At 45.1% G+C, this 15,255-nt stretch overlaps 1 protein-coding gene across 8 annotated transcripts in view; it reads right to left on the reverse strand.

Moving 5' to 3' along the window:
• Nucleotides 1-7,926: 7,926 nt before the first annotated feature.
• The window catches only part of Kif13a (kinesin family member 13A), a 189,044-nt gene continuing 181,715 nt past the window's right edge, over nt 7,927-15,255 (reverse strand). For all 8 annotated transcript variants that reach the window (XM_035442953.1, XM_035442951.1, XM_035442952.1 and 5 more), the window contains 2 exons: nt 13,446-14,234; nt 7,927-9,470 (listed from right to left, as the gene is read on the reverse strand). In XM_035442953.1, coding sequence (XP_035298844.1) covers nt 9,450-9,470; nt 13,446-14,234 — 810 coding nt within the window. In that variant the 3' untranslated portion in view covers nt 7,927-9,449. The remainder of the gene's footprint in view (nt 9,471-13,445; nt 14,235-15,255) is intronic.

Genomic DNA, 15,255 nt, shown 5'->3' on the forward strand with positions numbered 1-15,255 from the left:
AGCATCTCACTATGTTGGCCTGGTTGATCTTGAACATGGCAATCATGCTGTCCCACCCTACTGAGCCCTGGGATTTTAGGCATGAGCCAACACTTCAGGAAACTGAATACCTTTAATGTGTTTTGCTTACCTTTGATGTTTGGAAATTTCATACAGTTCTCTTGGGGGATTTACAATACTTCCTCATCTGAGAACGTGTTCTTTCCCTTGGTGCTGGATGTTTGCAGCCATGATGGCTTCTGTCTTTGCTTTTCCTCAATCACGGGTCTTCCTTTCCTGATTCTCATGTGTATGCAGTCTTGCCAACCTTCTCCTCCATCTCTCGTCCAAAACCTTTTTTTTTTTTTTTCCTGTCGTTAGTGTAGTTCATGCTGACCCTTGTGCTCATGGCAATCCTCCTGTCTTGGCCTTTCAGAGTGCTGGGATTACAGGTGTGAGCCACCATGCCTGCTTCTTTTTTTATATTTTCCATCACTTTATCTTCCCATGTGATGTTTTTGTAATTTTTTTCCTTTAACTTAAGTAGTTGAGTGGGGTTAATTCTTTGTCTTTGGTGAAAAAAAAATGTTTTTCCCCCCCACTCATTCTTGAATTTTCAACTAACTGTGAGCTGAAATGCAGGTGGCTACTCCACCTTTCTTTTCCAGTATCTATTTGGTTATTAGTACAAACACTCAGTTTTTGGGTGAATTTTCCTTTTTGGTTCTGCTTTGGAGTATGGCTTGGTGACATCTAAAAGCTAGGCCGCCCATGAAGAAAGGCATGTCATTTACACCAAAAGTGGGAAACCACAGGACGACACGCTTTGTAAGCAAGACAGGTGCATGTGTTTGACATCAGCAGGCACCTGAATTTGCACAATATCTATTTACTTAGCCCAGGAGATTCAAATGTATGGTCTTCAGAGATGAATACTTCCATTAGCCCCACTTTTCAAGTAGGGAAATGGATTCTTTTTTTTTTCTTTTAAGATTTTATTTATTTATTATGTATACAACATTCTGCTTCCATGTATATCTGCACACCAGAAGAGGGCACCAGATCTCATAATGGATGGTTATGAGCCACCATGCAGTTGCTGGGAATTGAACTCAGAACCTCTGGAAGAGCAGTCGGTGCTCTTAACCTCTGAGCCATCTCTCCAGCCCCGGGAAATGGATTCTTAGACCAAATATTTATCAACATCAGAAAGGGGAACATAGTGGAGGGAGTGGGGGTTCCAAAGAAGTCTGTCTTCATTAGAATCTGTTAGCTAACCCCCCCGGCCATGAGATGGCTCTGCAGGTAATTTTGGGAACTCACACGGTAGGAAAGGATTGATGCCTGCCGAAGTCTGGAATTTACCATGTAGACCAGTCTAGCTTTGAACTCACAGACAACTGTCTGCCTCTGCCTCTGCCCCTGCCCCAAGTGCTGGGATTATAGGTGTGCCTCACTACACCTGACATTTTCCTACTGACATCTCTCTCCTTTGTCTTTCATGGGAGTGAGGCTTTCTTCACCCTGGACTTTAAGAATGAAAGTCTTAAGAGTTGGACTCACACTTTATGGATTTTGGTAAGCTTTGCTTTGCCCCAGGATTTCAGCTCCGTAACTTTGTTGATGGTGGCTTGCCAGTGTCTACAGGTTCTTCACCATCTTCACAAGGAAGAATCCACTTACCTGTCTCTTCAGCAGAGCCAGACGTAAGAATCACATTTCTAATCAGGAGTGTCTTGGAAGTGCACCTTCTGGTGTGAGGTCATGGAAAGGTAGCCTAGCTCTTGTCTGCTGCCTCAAGCCCCTCACTCACTTCAGGGCAATCATCTCTGTGGTGCAAGGACCTCTAAGCACTATGCAGAGGTCTGATGAGGAAGCACAGATCATCCTAAAAGTTGATCCTCCTCTTCCACAATCCTTCTGAAAACTGAGGCTGATTGTACCTCATGAGACTGGGGCCAGAGCGTCTCAGACAGAGAGATACAGAGGTGTCTGAGTTCCAGATCCATAGAAACTGTGTGAGATGGGGCTGGGTGGAGAGGTGAGCTCTTGTAGCATGCATGATTCCCCATGGTCCCCAGCACCACAAATACAGGAGACGGTGGCACATGTCCATAATTCTAGCACTTGGGAGGTGGAGGCAGGAGGATCAGAGAAGTGCAAGATCCTCCATGGCTACACAGTGAGTTTGGAGTCAGCCTAGGATACATGAGACATTGTTTCAAACACAAAAGGAATTGTGTAAGATGATGATAAGTGTTACATTGAGTCAATAACACAAAGATAATTCACCACATCACTAATATCCTGCATTGGTTACAAATGTATAACATAGCACACACAAAAACCCAGCAAGCTAGCATAAAATGCAGGTAAATTGGCATCTTTATACCAAGGTAACTTTCACATCCTCTTTGCTGGGCAGCTTTTCTCACTTGGCAGTTGTTGCGGCTTAATAGTCTAACTCTGGTGTTAACTCTGGCCTGTCATATTTGTGGCTAACCACATGCGGCATAGATTATGCTGATTCGGTGAGGGTTAGTTTAACCAGTCACATAGCCCTGTAACTTTATTTGCTCACCTTAAAAAAATTATTAAAAATCCAGAAAATTGGGCAGGCAGTGGTAGCACACCTTTAATCCCAGCACCCAGGAGGCAGAGGCAGGTGGATCTCTTTCCATTGAGGCCAGCTTGGTCTATTGAGCAAGTTTCAGGGCAGCCAGGGTTACACAGAGAAACCCTGTCTTGGGGGAAAAAAAATCCAGGAAATTGGACCTGTTTATCCTCAAACTTCCTCCTGGAACAGGAAGACAATGACATCCCGCCCTCCCTCCTTCCCTCCCTTCCCTCCCTTCCTCCCCACCCCCAACTGTGTTTTGTTACAGGGTTTCTCTATGTAGCCCTCCCTGGCAGTTCTGGAATTTGTTCAGAAGACCAGGCTGGCATCAAACTCATATTCTCCTGCCTCTGTCTTCCAAGTTCTGGGATGAAAGTTGTGGGCCACCCTACCCAGCTTTTCTGTCTTTCTCTTTTCTTGAGACAAGGTCTTACCATGTAGCTCTAGCTTGATTGACACTCCTATGTACCCCAAGCTAACTCACACGTCACAACACTCTTTTACCTCAGTCTCTCAAATGGGAGCATTATAAGCTGGGGCCATCATGCCTGGCATATAGAGAAATTTCAGAAAATCTCAAGTAAACTGGTTCAGTGGGTAAAGGTGTTTGTCGCCAAACTGAGGACCTGAGTCTGAGCCCAGAGTCCACATGGTAGAAGGAGAGAAATGACTCCCACAGGTATCCTCAGACTTCCACACATATGCTCTAGCATACATGTAGCATGAGTGCGCGCTCACACACACATACACACACACAAAGCCGGCCAGTGGTGGTGCACATCTTTAATTCAGCACTTGGGAGGCAGAGGCAGAACTCTGTGAGTTCGAGGCCAGCCTGGTCTACAAAGAAAACCCTGTCTCAAAAAAATAAAAATAAAAACTAAAAACAGCATCTCCATGACTTGACTTGGGCAGCAGTGTAGAAGATAAAGCCCCAAATAACTGCTTCGGTTGTCATAGACACCATTTCCAGGTGTTAAAGTCTGAATAGCTTGCTGGGCATGGTGGTGCATACCTTTGATCCCAGGAGAGACAGATGTAGGAGGATCTGTGAGTTCCAGGACAGCCGTGTCTCAAAAAAACAAGTAAACAAAAATCTAAATCTATCAAGGCATTAGGGGTACTGTGAGCTCAGCTGGTTAATATTATGATAAACCCAAAGCAACATTTTAATCACAACTTAATCATATGTAGTCTCTCAGAAACTCTTTAGAAACTGACCTTTTTAAACATTACTTTTTCCAACTATGAATGAGAATTCCTAAAATGAAGCTGTGTCTACAGAGACTGCTTAGGGTCCAAAGGCTAGTTACCTTATCTTGGGCTAGTTCGAGCCGTCTGGAACAGCCATTCCTTGACCACCTCTGAGCCTGAACTAACTTCCTGTGACTAAAAGATAAAACCTTTTAGACATCTATTAACAGACCACGAGCTTCCACCAGCCCAAATCTAAGAATGTCATCAGATAGCATCTTGGGCCTATAGAAAATCTTCCCCCATGTCGCTGTACCTGTCTCTCTGATGTACCCACCAAAGTATTTTAGACTTACCTTGGTTTATGACTTTCTCTGTTCTGTAAAACTTCACAAAATGACTTCCATGCTGGAACATGGAATTTGGGGTAACTTCAGAATGGCTCCAGAATTAACCATCTCTTATTCCCTTTAAGATGAAAGCTGTCATATGTGTATATGTGTGTGTGCGTGTGTGCGTGTGTGCGTGTGTGCGTGTGCGTGTATGTGCAAGGTCCATTGTCCTCTCAGTCTCCCAGCATCTTCATGAACAAGGCCCATGAAGGATTCCAGAATTCCTTTCTCAGCACGAGGAAACCTCCAAGATGGCAGCTATTGCCTACGGATGGGCTCAGATAACAGTGACTGAAGCATAGCCTATGTCTTCTATATGAGGGCAGTTTGCAAAGATTCAGGCACTCAGTGAGCCCCCAGGCAGGAAAGAATTGTTTTACCAAGAGTGCACAGTAGTGGGTGAGTGTCTTAGAACACAAGGTAGGCAATTGTGCATTAGTGCATACATGTGAGTGTGTGCAAATGCATACATGTGTGCAAAGAAGTTAGATTATGCCTGTACACATCTTATCCTGGAAACAATGATGACTGGTTTTCAAACCTGTACTCTTTTTCCTTCTCCTCAGAGGATTAACGACAAATGACAAGCAGGTTAAATTTAGACTTTGGGGTTTCATTTTCAGTCATAGTTAGACTCTATAAAAGGGCAGGTCTTGCTTCCTGTCCCCCCACCCCCAGCATCTTCTGGATTCATCTCCCCATGGGCAAAGGGGAAAGGGAGCTTCAGGACCGTGCTGAAGAAGCTGTTGCTATTGGAACCTATTGGCACCGGTAGTCTTTCTTTAGGCTAGGAGAAAACCTTACATGAATTGTTGTCTGTTACCATTGTTTGGTTTTGCTTTATTTATTTATTTATTTATTTATTTGAGATTTGGACTTCCTATGTAGCCCTGGCTGACTCTAAACTTGCTATGGTCCTCTTGCTTCTGCTTCTCAATGTATGCAAGTGTCACCATGCCTGTTTTCCTTTGGTTCTTAATCTTCGAGATGAGCTGTATATTCCAGTAGGATGAGTGTCGCTGATACTATAGGAACTTTGGGCTGAATAAATAAAAAAGCTTTCTATCCAACTGTGTCCCAGAATCTGACTCTTGTTGGCATTTACTCTAAAAGGCAGCGAGGACTCTTGTTCAATTACATCTTTCAAGAACCTTTAATGGGGCTAGAAAGATGCCTCGATGGTTAGAAGCACTGGCGTTATTCCAGAGGAATCACAGTCCCATCACCCACAGGGCTGCTGACAGCTATTTGTAACTCCAACACCAGGGCATCCTGCATCCTCTTCTCACCTCCTGGGGCCCTGCAGGCATGTGGTACATTAACATACAAGCAGGCAAAACATCCATATACATAAATTATGTAAGCCAAGAGCCTTTCATTACACAACCAGAAAGCTTGACTTTTTAAATAAAGTTTAATCACATAAATAGTTGTAACTAATTGTCTCCCCAGTGTTCTAAGGCTAGAAGAGTATCTTTTAAAATAATTATTGCTTGGGGCGTATAGTTTAGAAGATAATGTTTGTCTCATTAATAAATCTTACGGTACTTTTAATTTTTTAAAAAAGATTTATTTAATATGAGTGCTCTATCTGCATATAGACCTTTATGTCAGAAGAGGGCATTAGATCCTGTTAGACCCCCGAAAACTCAAGTATCCGGGGTCCCAGGCCACGTTCGAGGTCACCCCAATCACCAGGCAGATTCGAGAGCTTGCTGCAAACTGCACGAGGCTTTATTGTAATTTAACGAGCTAACCCCATGTTAGCTCGGGTCTTTGATCCACCCATCATGGCGGATGGCTAGCAAAAAACGGCTCCTAGGGGCTCCCAAAAGATCTTATAGGGCAGCATAAGGGGAGTGTCTAGGGGTACGCACAGGCTCACGATTGGTGTGTCTCCAGGCTTGGAGGACTTGCCCTGTGTTGATTGGTCAACTGGTTGTTATGGCCCATAGACCCTCCCAGGGTGGTTGCTATACTCTCTATGTCATTGCTGTGTGCTTGTCCGTAAAGCACACCCAGGGTCGTAAAGCATAGCATCACCAGCTAACTTCTGATTGGTTCCCTGTCACGAGACAGGAATCTGACTTTCTAGTGTCTAGGGCAAGGTCATAGAAACACGTGTTCGGCCGTATGGCTGCCAAAAGGGAAGCTGGTTCCTTCAATCCCACTAGAGATGGTTGTGGGCCACCATGTGGTTTCTGGGAATTGAACTCAGGACCTCTGAAAGAATAATCAGTGCTCTTAACCACTGAACCACCTCTCCAGCCCCCTCTTAAAGCTATTTTCTTTTAAGATTTATTTATTATGTACACAGTGTTCTGTCTGCACGTATCCCTATATGACAGAAGAGGGGCACCAGGTCTCATTACAGATGGTTGTGAGCCACCATGTGGTTGCTGGGAATTGAACTCAGGACCTTTGGAAGAGCAGTCAGTGCTCTTAACCTCTGAGCCATCGCTCCAGCCCTCGTAAAGGTATTTTTATAAACAATTATTTTCCTCACAAGTCAGTGCTGCTGTGCCCAACTTTTTTTTTTTTTTTTTTTTTTTTCTGGGGACACTGGGAATCTGAACTTGGGTCTTCATGCTTCAACACTAAGCACTTCACTGATTGAGTCATCTCCTCAAGCCCCTTAATTGAGTTACCACTGTTTACTAACAGGTCACATAGCTGCTTTTCCTCCCTCAGCTTACTGTATAAGATTTAAATGAGTTTTCTGTTCCCTTGGTTTATTTTCTCCTGGAAGTCCATATAAGGCACTTGTTGGTAGAGAATGTTGGCTCTGTTTCCTGAAAACTTCAAAAAAACTGCTTTCCTACAAAGACTCAGCAAGGGCATCTTTAGTACTGGTCCACAGGTGGCAGGTCCTACAATTTGTTGTAAAGATTTGTTTGGAGACAATTCATGTCCTACCTGCTCCAGAAGCCCCCTGGGTTGCTGGTCAGTCGGCAGCTTGTCGTATTACACCACACACTGCTGCCTCCTGTAACTGTCGTCTTCAAGTGGAGCCCTGCCAGTCATGCTATAAGGCAGAATACAAAGGGAAGAGGCTGGCAGAAATGTGGGCTGAAACCCAGCTTTGCCACAATCCCATTGCCAACTTCTCTGCCTTTTGCTTTCCATTTACCCAACACTTAATACCTCTGGTGCCCGCAGCATCTGTGCTGTCAGATGAGATCAAATGTGCCTAGAATAGTGCCCAGTTGACACTAAGTCTTCAATAAATGCTAGTGGGCCTACTGACACCATAGCGGTGTACATGCACACAAATACAATACATTGGACCTGAACCTAATGGCATGTATGGATATGTAGCCTAGAGAACAACCTTGGTGTCATTCCCCACCTTGCTTTTGGGGACAGAATCTCTCACTGGTCTGGGATTCACTGGCTGGCCAGTGAGCCCCAGGGAGCCACCTATCTCCACCTGAGATTTCATGCATACACCACCAGGCCCAGCTTTTTTATTTTTTATGTGGGTTCTGAACTTAGGTCCTTATGCTTACACAGGCAACACTTGATTCACTCAACTCTGACCCCCTCCCGCCATGGTAATGTTATTAAGAACAGACAATCGCTGGGTGGTGGTGGTGGTGGCACTCGGAGGCGGAGGCAGCTGGATCTCTGTGAGTTCGAGACCAGCCTGGTCTACAGAGTGAGTTCCAGGACAGGCTCCAAAGCAATACAGAGAAACCTTGTCTCGAAAAACAAAACAAACAACAAACAAAAGACAATCAATGCTTTAAAATCTGAATTAGACAGTTTGTATTCTAAAACACACACAATCTGTACCAATTAAATACAACAAAGTTGAAAGGGAATATAAATTACAGTTTTCCTTTTTGTTTTAAACAGATGATAGTAAAATACTACCATCAGCTCACTATACACACAGACAGCAGCTTTTCAATAAAATCTCCCGTATCTCCCTCACCAATGCTAAGAACTTAAAAAAAGTACAGCAGGCTGCACACATGCTCTCTCACTTTCTCTCACAGCACACATGTAGCTGGACACAGAGGTCCACTGCACAGGCATCTACAGAATAAGTCCATAAAATATTTCTGTAAAAATTTCCACACACAATCCTATAATGTCTCCGCTTGCAGGGGAGTTTGAAATGGAAAAATGTGACAACAGAGTGGTCTGTATTCAATCCCCCTTAAACAAGGTGACGTGCAAACCTATGAACATAATAGCTCAGTCCATCTCTTCATCATTTTCCAGAATCAAGCACAATGGCAAAACCACACCACAATGGAATCTACCAAACTGAAAGAAATTGATAGAGAAGCCCCAAATCAAGACTCCTCACCCAGAACCTCTTGCCCACTCTCGGTACAGAATTGTGTCTGCTTGTTGTAATACTGCCCTGTGCATTCCACCTGCTTGGATGGGTTGAACAGGGTATGGGAAATGCTAGGCTAGAGTAGGAGCCCCAGCCATTGTCAACGGTCAATATCAAGTCAGCAGGTATCGGGCTAGGTGGAAGACCAAAGGTTATAGCTGTTTCTCAGTGTGCTTAGGAGATGGGCCGGGAAGAGGGCAGCACGTGGCTGGGTAGCCAAGGATAGTATGGCACCAGATGGCAGTGAGATTATATACTCACACGAAACAAGAGTGGACAGCAAAGACGTTCAGTCTCATAGTGCTTTGGTTATAAAGAACAGCGCCTGCAGCCTTTTCTACAAAGAGGAGTTTAGAACCTCATTCTTAGATAATAAAATATTTTTGTTTTCATCTGCTTGTGTCAAAGCAGTCATCAGGTCGCTTTGTAACAAAGTCCAGTACCTTGTGATTTTCGACAAATCACTTATCTGCATTTCAATGTGCAGATATGTCTCCAAACAGACATACTGTAGATACACAATTCACATACATAATATATATTATTTATAAAAAAAAAAAACAAATCAGAGCATTGACTCCAGAGTCTGCAGTAAGAACTGGTTAAAAATGTACAAGAATAAAGTTTGAGTCTGTGGAGGTCTTTACACGGTGGGGACATGTAGGAAGTGCAAACGAAAATACTGCCACTCAGGTAAGCCAAGATTTTGGTTCTCTTCCTTTCTGGAAAGAGCAGAGGCTGTGATTCTGCTGTGGGACAAAGTGCTGCTTCTCCCACTGGGGAGGGGAAGTGCAGGGCTCCCCCATGCTGGTCTGAGGTCGAGGTGGGTCACAGCTGTCTGAGGATAGGGCAGGTACTGTCCCAGGGTAGGGTCGGTGAAGCTGCCAAGCTGTGCCTGCAGATGCATGGTTGTCTCTTACCAAGTGGTCGTGGCTTCCTGGAATACAGAGGCTGATGAGTCCAAACTCCTTGTTCCCATTTCCCCTCCCCCATACAGGGCCCATACTCCAAGGGGCTTCCTGAGGTCAGACCAGACTGAATTCATTACGGAATCTCAGGGAATGGGGCGAAGCATCTGTGGGGAGCGATCCATGTTCTAAATAATTTCAGGATTAAAACAAAAAAAATGAGAGAAAAGAGGTTCCCAAATGGACTTGTGTAATGGGGGATGTCCTTCTGTATTTATGTTTCTCTTATTAGTTGATGAATAAAACATTGTTTGGCCAATAGCCAGGCAGGGAGCATAGATGGAGCAACCAGACCCAGAGAAAGTTGGGAAAAGGAAGGAGAGGGAGGCTGAGGAGAGACACCACGTAGCCACCAAAGGAGCAACAGTTCTGGGGCATTCTCTGGTAAGCCAAGACCACATGAAAATACATAAATTAATATAAATGGGTTAATAATTAAGACAGAGCTAGCCAATAAGAAGCCCCAGGAACCGGCCAACAGTTTTATAATTAATATAGCATCTGGGTGTGTGTGGTTATTTTTGGACAAAGCGGCTGTGGGACCATGCTGGAAAGAAACCTCCAGCTATGCTTTTGGTTTCCTTTTATATCCTGTAAGTACTTGGAGTTGAACCTAGGCCCTCATGCATGCTAGGCAAACACTATACTGAGCTACATGCTCAACCCTTTAAACAGCTGCTGTTGTGTTGTGTATTTATGGTGTACACAGGTGTACTTCATGTGCTTGTACATGAGGAAGCCTGTGGTGATACATGGTTTATGATCTAATAAAGCCACTGAAGATCAGAGAAGCAAAGCAACCAGCCACCAGAGAGCTCTCACCTCTACTAATGCTCAGACCAAAGGGGCGATCCACCAAACCTCAGATTGCATCTCTAGCAATGGCTCCTCACCAAATCTCAGACTGCACTGAGCTCCTTATATTCTCTTTAGTGCTGGGATTAAAGGTGTGAGTGAAGGGACCACCTTCCCTTTCGGCAGCCATAACGGCCAAACACGTGCTTCTATGACCTTGTCTTAGTCACTAGAAAGTCAGATGTCTGCCTCGTGACAAGGAACCAATCAGAAGTTAGCTGGTGGCGCTATGCTTTACGACCCTGGGTGTACTTTACAGACAAGCGCACAGCAATGACGCAAAGCATAGCAACCACCCTGGGAGGGCCTATGGGCCGTAACAACCAATTGGCCAATCAACACAGGGCAAGCCCTCCAAGCCTGGAGGCACACCAATCGTGAGCCTGTGCGTACCCCTAGACACTCCCCTTACGCTGTCCTATAAGATCTCTCGGGAGGCCCTAGGAGCTATCTTTTGTGAGTCATCCGCCATGGCGGGTGGGAGAAAGACCCGAGCTAACATGGGGTTAGCTCGTTAAATTACAATAAAGCCTCGTGCAGTTTGCAGCAAACAGGGCTGGTGATGTATCACGGCGAGTGATCGCCTAGCATGCACGAAGCCTTGGCTTTGGCTTCTAGCTAGTATAAACAGTAGGTGGTAGTGCATGCCTGTAATCCCAGCAGTGGGCAGGGGGATCAGAAATGTGAGGTCACCCTCAAATCCAGGAAGTTTAAGACCCGCCTGGGCTAGAGACCCTGTCTCAAAAATGGAACAAAACAAAAAACAAAACAACACAACAACAACAACAAATGAAACAAAGAAGAAAAAAATCAAATTGGCTTCAAGATCAGTGTGAAGGACATGCAGGACTTGGTGCAAATTCACATTTGCTTGCAATAACAAAAAGATGAACAATGAGTTTCTTAGTCTGTGTTCCCCACTAGCATCCTTACACAGGGGAAGCCCTTTTCTGACTTTAACAGACCTCCCTTACCCAGGCATAGGGTTTCTAGATTGTTATCGAGCACTCTGGAGGCAGAGGCAGGAAGTCTCTGAATTTCAGAGTTCCAGGACAGTAGTAGCCAGGCCACAGAATCTCTGACTGCACTGTCTGAGCACTGGTCTAGAAGGCATGGAGACAAGCACTGACAGACACAGTGTCTCAGCAGAACTGGGAGCAGCACCATGGGTGTGGCTGTCCTATCTTCCTTCACCAGGCTTTGGTGCCTAGGGCCTGTCTGGTAAACTCTGTTTTGCTGAACTGTGATGTTCTGGTTGCTCACACAGGCGTGGGATTAAAAGGGAAATGTGAGTGGAAGAAATGGCAACACTTAAAAACAGAACACTTAGAAGGTGAAAATCATGTAATCCACTTTTCCTTAATGAAACCCATTTTGCTCCAGTATGAAAATTAAACAATTCTGTAAACCATCCAAAGCCCCAAGTTCAGCTGTGCTGAACCTAAGGGCACCAATATTTAAAAGGTCAGTTCCACTCTGAAAATTTGTGGGGTTTTCCCTCATATTGTAACATCTCTGAAAATTTGGGTTTCTCATAGCCACTGATAATGTTTTGTGGTACTGGGGGTACAACTCAAAAGCTGTGCTTTGGTGAATATGCTAGGTAAATACTCTACCCCTGAGCTATACTAGTCCAGCCTACCACCATTCATTCTCATTCTCTCTCTCTCTCTCTCTCTCTCTCTCTCTCTCTCTGTAAGGAACCTGTAACCAGGCAGGCAAAGACCTGGCTGAAGGTAGATTAAAGGAAAGGGAACACAGGCCCACTACCCGACTATTACAGATAAGAGTGAGAATGTGTGATGTGTGGTAAAGTGTAATTAGCAAGATTTAGCAAGTTATTTAAAGGACCAGCTCAGAACTGGGAACTTTAGAGTGTACCATGCCGCTATGTCCTAGAGCTCTCCTCCGCTAACCTGAAACAACCAGTCCATTAAGCTGAGAGCCACCCAGTCTGAAACCTGATATCACAACTTCAGGCCCTCAGAAGATTAGACTGCATGAATTCAGAGGAACACAAGTCCGGAGCCTGAACCTACTGCTGCTGCAGGAGAGGTACCACCCCCTGCTATGAGCCTAGTGGCTGTGGTTCTTAGGATTGTTTGCTTATGCTTGTGTGTGTTATTTTGATATAAGTGTGAAATAAAACTTGTATACTTAAAACCAACTCACTGAGTCTATCTGTCATTCCTTCCAGGTTAAAGCCTGGTAAGCCCCCCACCCCTCTGTGTGTGTGTGTATGAGAGAGAGAGAGAGAGAGAGAGAGAGAGAGAGAGAGAGAGAGAGAGAGAGAACACATACCAGTGAATGCAACATGGATGGTGGAGGTCTACCTTATATTTCTTTTTGCTTGTTTTGAGACAGGGTCTTATTATGTAGCTCTGGCTGTCCTTGAACTCCATATATAGATCAGGTTGGCCTTAGAACTTACAGAGTTCTACTTGTCACCAGCCTGCTGAGATGAATAGCACTTGACATCACATGCAGCTAGCACCTTAATTTTTGGGACAGGACCTCAGCAAACTAGAAGCTTGATATTTTTGGCCAGCCACCAAGCCCCAGTCACCTGTCTCTGCTCCACCTCCATGCCAAGAACTGGAGCTACAGAGGCAAACCACTATGCTCAGTTTTTACATGGGTGCTACAGACATGAACTCAGGTCCTTGTGGTATGATACTAATGGAGACTACCATAACCAAAGATCACAGAGCTGATGAAATGGTGCTGTCAAACTGCCTTTAGTTAACCAGTAAACAAGCACCCAAGGGAGTGTATGTGAAGATTAACTGTTGAGTCTGTCATGGCCCACCTGTCAACCAACTCATTTTCCAATTAAAAAACAACAGTGTCAACAAAACCAACAACTGTAGATCTGCTTTGATCCCCAAATCAGAGCTGTTGTCACACATCGGGCAAGCAGGATAAGCTGGGAGCTTGCTCTGCAGTTGGACCCATCTTCCGAACCACAGAGGTCAGATGGAGCTCTCCTGCAAATCTCACTGTAGTGAGAAGCTTTGGTGGGCTGATGTCCTGTAAGCTGCACTCACTGAGAATGTAGAACCCAAAGGGCCACCTCTGGGAACCATTACCTGTTCGTTCTCTATCTTGGAATGCAGCTGGTCAGCATCTGGGGGTCCATCTGGGACACTTTCATGGTCTGTTTCATTTGGTAGATCCCTCCTATCAGAGGGCTCTCCAACAGAACAACCTGCCAAACCATCGAAGTCTTTGCCATCAGACACACCCATGAACTCTGTGAAGGAATGGTCCTCCAATATGTTTGTAGTATGTTCTATAGTCACCTCTCCTGGGCAGAAATCTCTGGCAGGTTGGCCATTTTTGCTGGGGCCAGCATCCAGTTCTGAACATGAAGCAGTCCTGCATGGCATCCTGGAATTTTTCTCAGGGATGCTCTGGGGTGATGCACTCCCCTTGGGTAAGGCACTGTTTTCCTCAGGTGGCACTGTGATTGTCTTATCCTTCCCCAAGCCTCTTTCTACTTCTGTAGGATCTTTATTTGAAGCTGGTCTGAAGTCAGGTGCAAGTGAAGGTCCAGCGTGCTCACTACACTCAATCTCCTTTGTTGAGATGGCTAGCTGGTCCGAGCTGTCGCTGGAAGGGACTGCCATGTCAGACAGAGTGGCGTTGGAGGCACTGTGGGAGAAGTAGCCACTGGTGAGGCTGCTGGTGGTAGGGCTCCGAGACACTGCTTTCTCCAAAACACTCGAGTCTGTCAGGCCGGCTTTAGAAGACCACTCCCTGTTCTCCAGGCTGGCATTATAAACACTGAAGTCAGCAAACTCCACGGGCACATAAGGCTGTGTGTGCATCAGCTTCCTGTTAATAGCCTCCAGCTCATTTTCCTCCTCTTCGGAGTCCTACAGAAAGGAAGCCAAGGCCAGTCATTAGCTCTCTATAGCAACTATCTGACTGAGACATACCTCACTGGCTAGCAAAGGCATTCCCATCCCCTGTTTCTTCCCTCCCTCCCTCCCTCCCTTCTGTTTGTTTCATGTAGCTCATGCTGGCTTTGAGTTGCTTATGTAGACTGGCCTTGACTGCCCAATCCTCCTCCCTCTACCCCTGAGAGCAGGGAACTATGGGTATGTCATCAGACCTAGGCTCTCTTTCTTAAGTCTAGTCAAATCTTGTCCTCTATGGCAGTAAGTATCTTATTCTCAGAGACTTGTGAATATGGACACATTGTTGCCTAGCAGGAATGCAATCTATTTCTTCTGTGTTTACTCGATTTGTTGGAAGGCCATCCACCTCTGGCTTAAGAAAAGGAACTTCTCAGTCAGTGAGCAGAGGCATGGCCTGCCTGAGGCAGGGGAATGGGCTTCTTTGTTTGGTCTGACAATCTTCAACCCCCAGAAGCAGAGTGCAGGAGATCCAGACCATGGGGGGGGGGGGGTTTCTGAACTCATTTATGAGGCCAGAGAAAAGCCCAGAATCCTGCACTTAGTATTTCAGTAAATGCTGTAACACAGAAACCTGCTAACAACTCATTAATTACTGCTTTCCTGGGTCTGTGAGAAGCAGAGAGAGCGGTTAAGCTAGAAAACCAGGAAGTTAGAGAGTGAATACAAAGAGAATTCTCCAGCATTAAGTAGCTTGGGAACTGGCAAAGATTGGTAAATTTACAAAAGTGGGTATCAACTCAGTCTCTGCCAAACAAATGATATATTTATTTTGCTTTAAAAATTCTTTTTATAAGTATTTAAGTTTTGTTTATCTATTTATTTTATGTATATGAATGTTTTGTATGCCTGCAAGTAAGCGTGTGTACCACTTGAGTGCCTGCTGCCTGAGGAGGCCAGAAGAGGACATTGAATCTCCTGGAACTGGGGTTACAGATGGCTGTGAGCTGCCATATGGCAATTGAACTTGGGTCCTACT

The sequence above is a fragment of the Cricetulus griseus genome, chromosome 3, assembly GCF_003668045.3.
Source record: "Cricetulus griseus strain 17A/GY chromosome 3, alternate assembly CriGri-PICRH-1.0, whole genome shotgun sequence".
In the NCBI taxonomy this organism is placed as follows: Eukaryota; Metazoa; Chordata; class Mammalia; order Rodentia; family Cricetidae; genus Cricetulus; species Cricetulus griseus.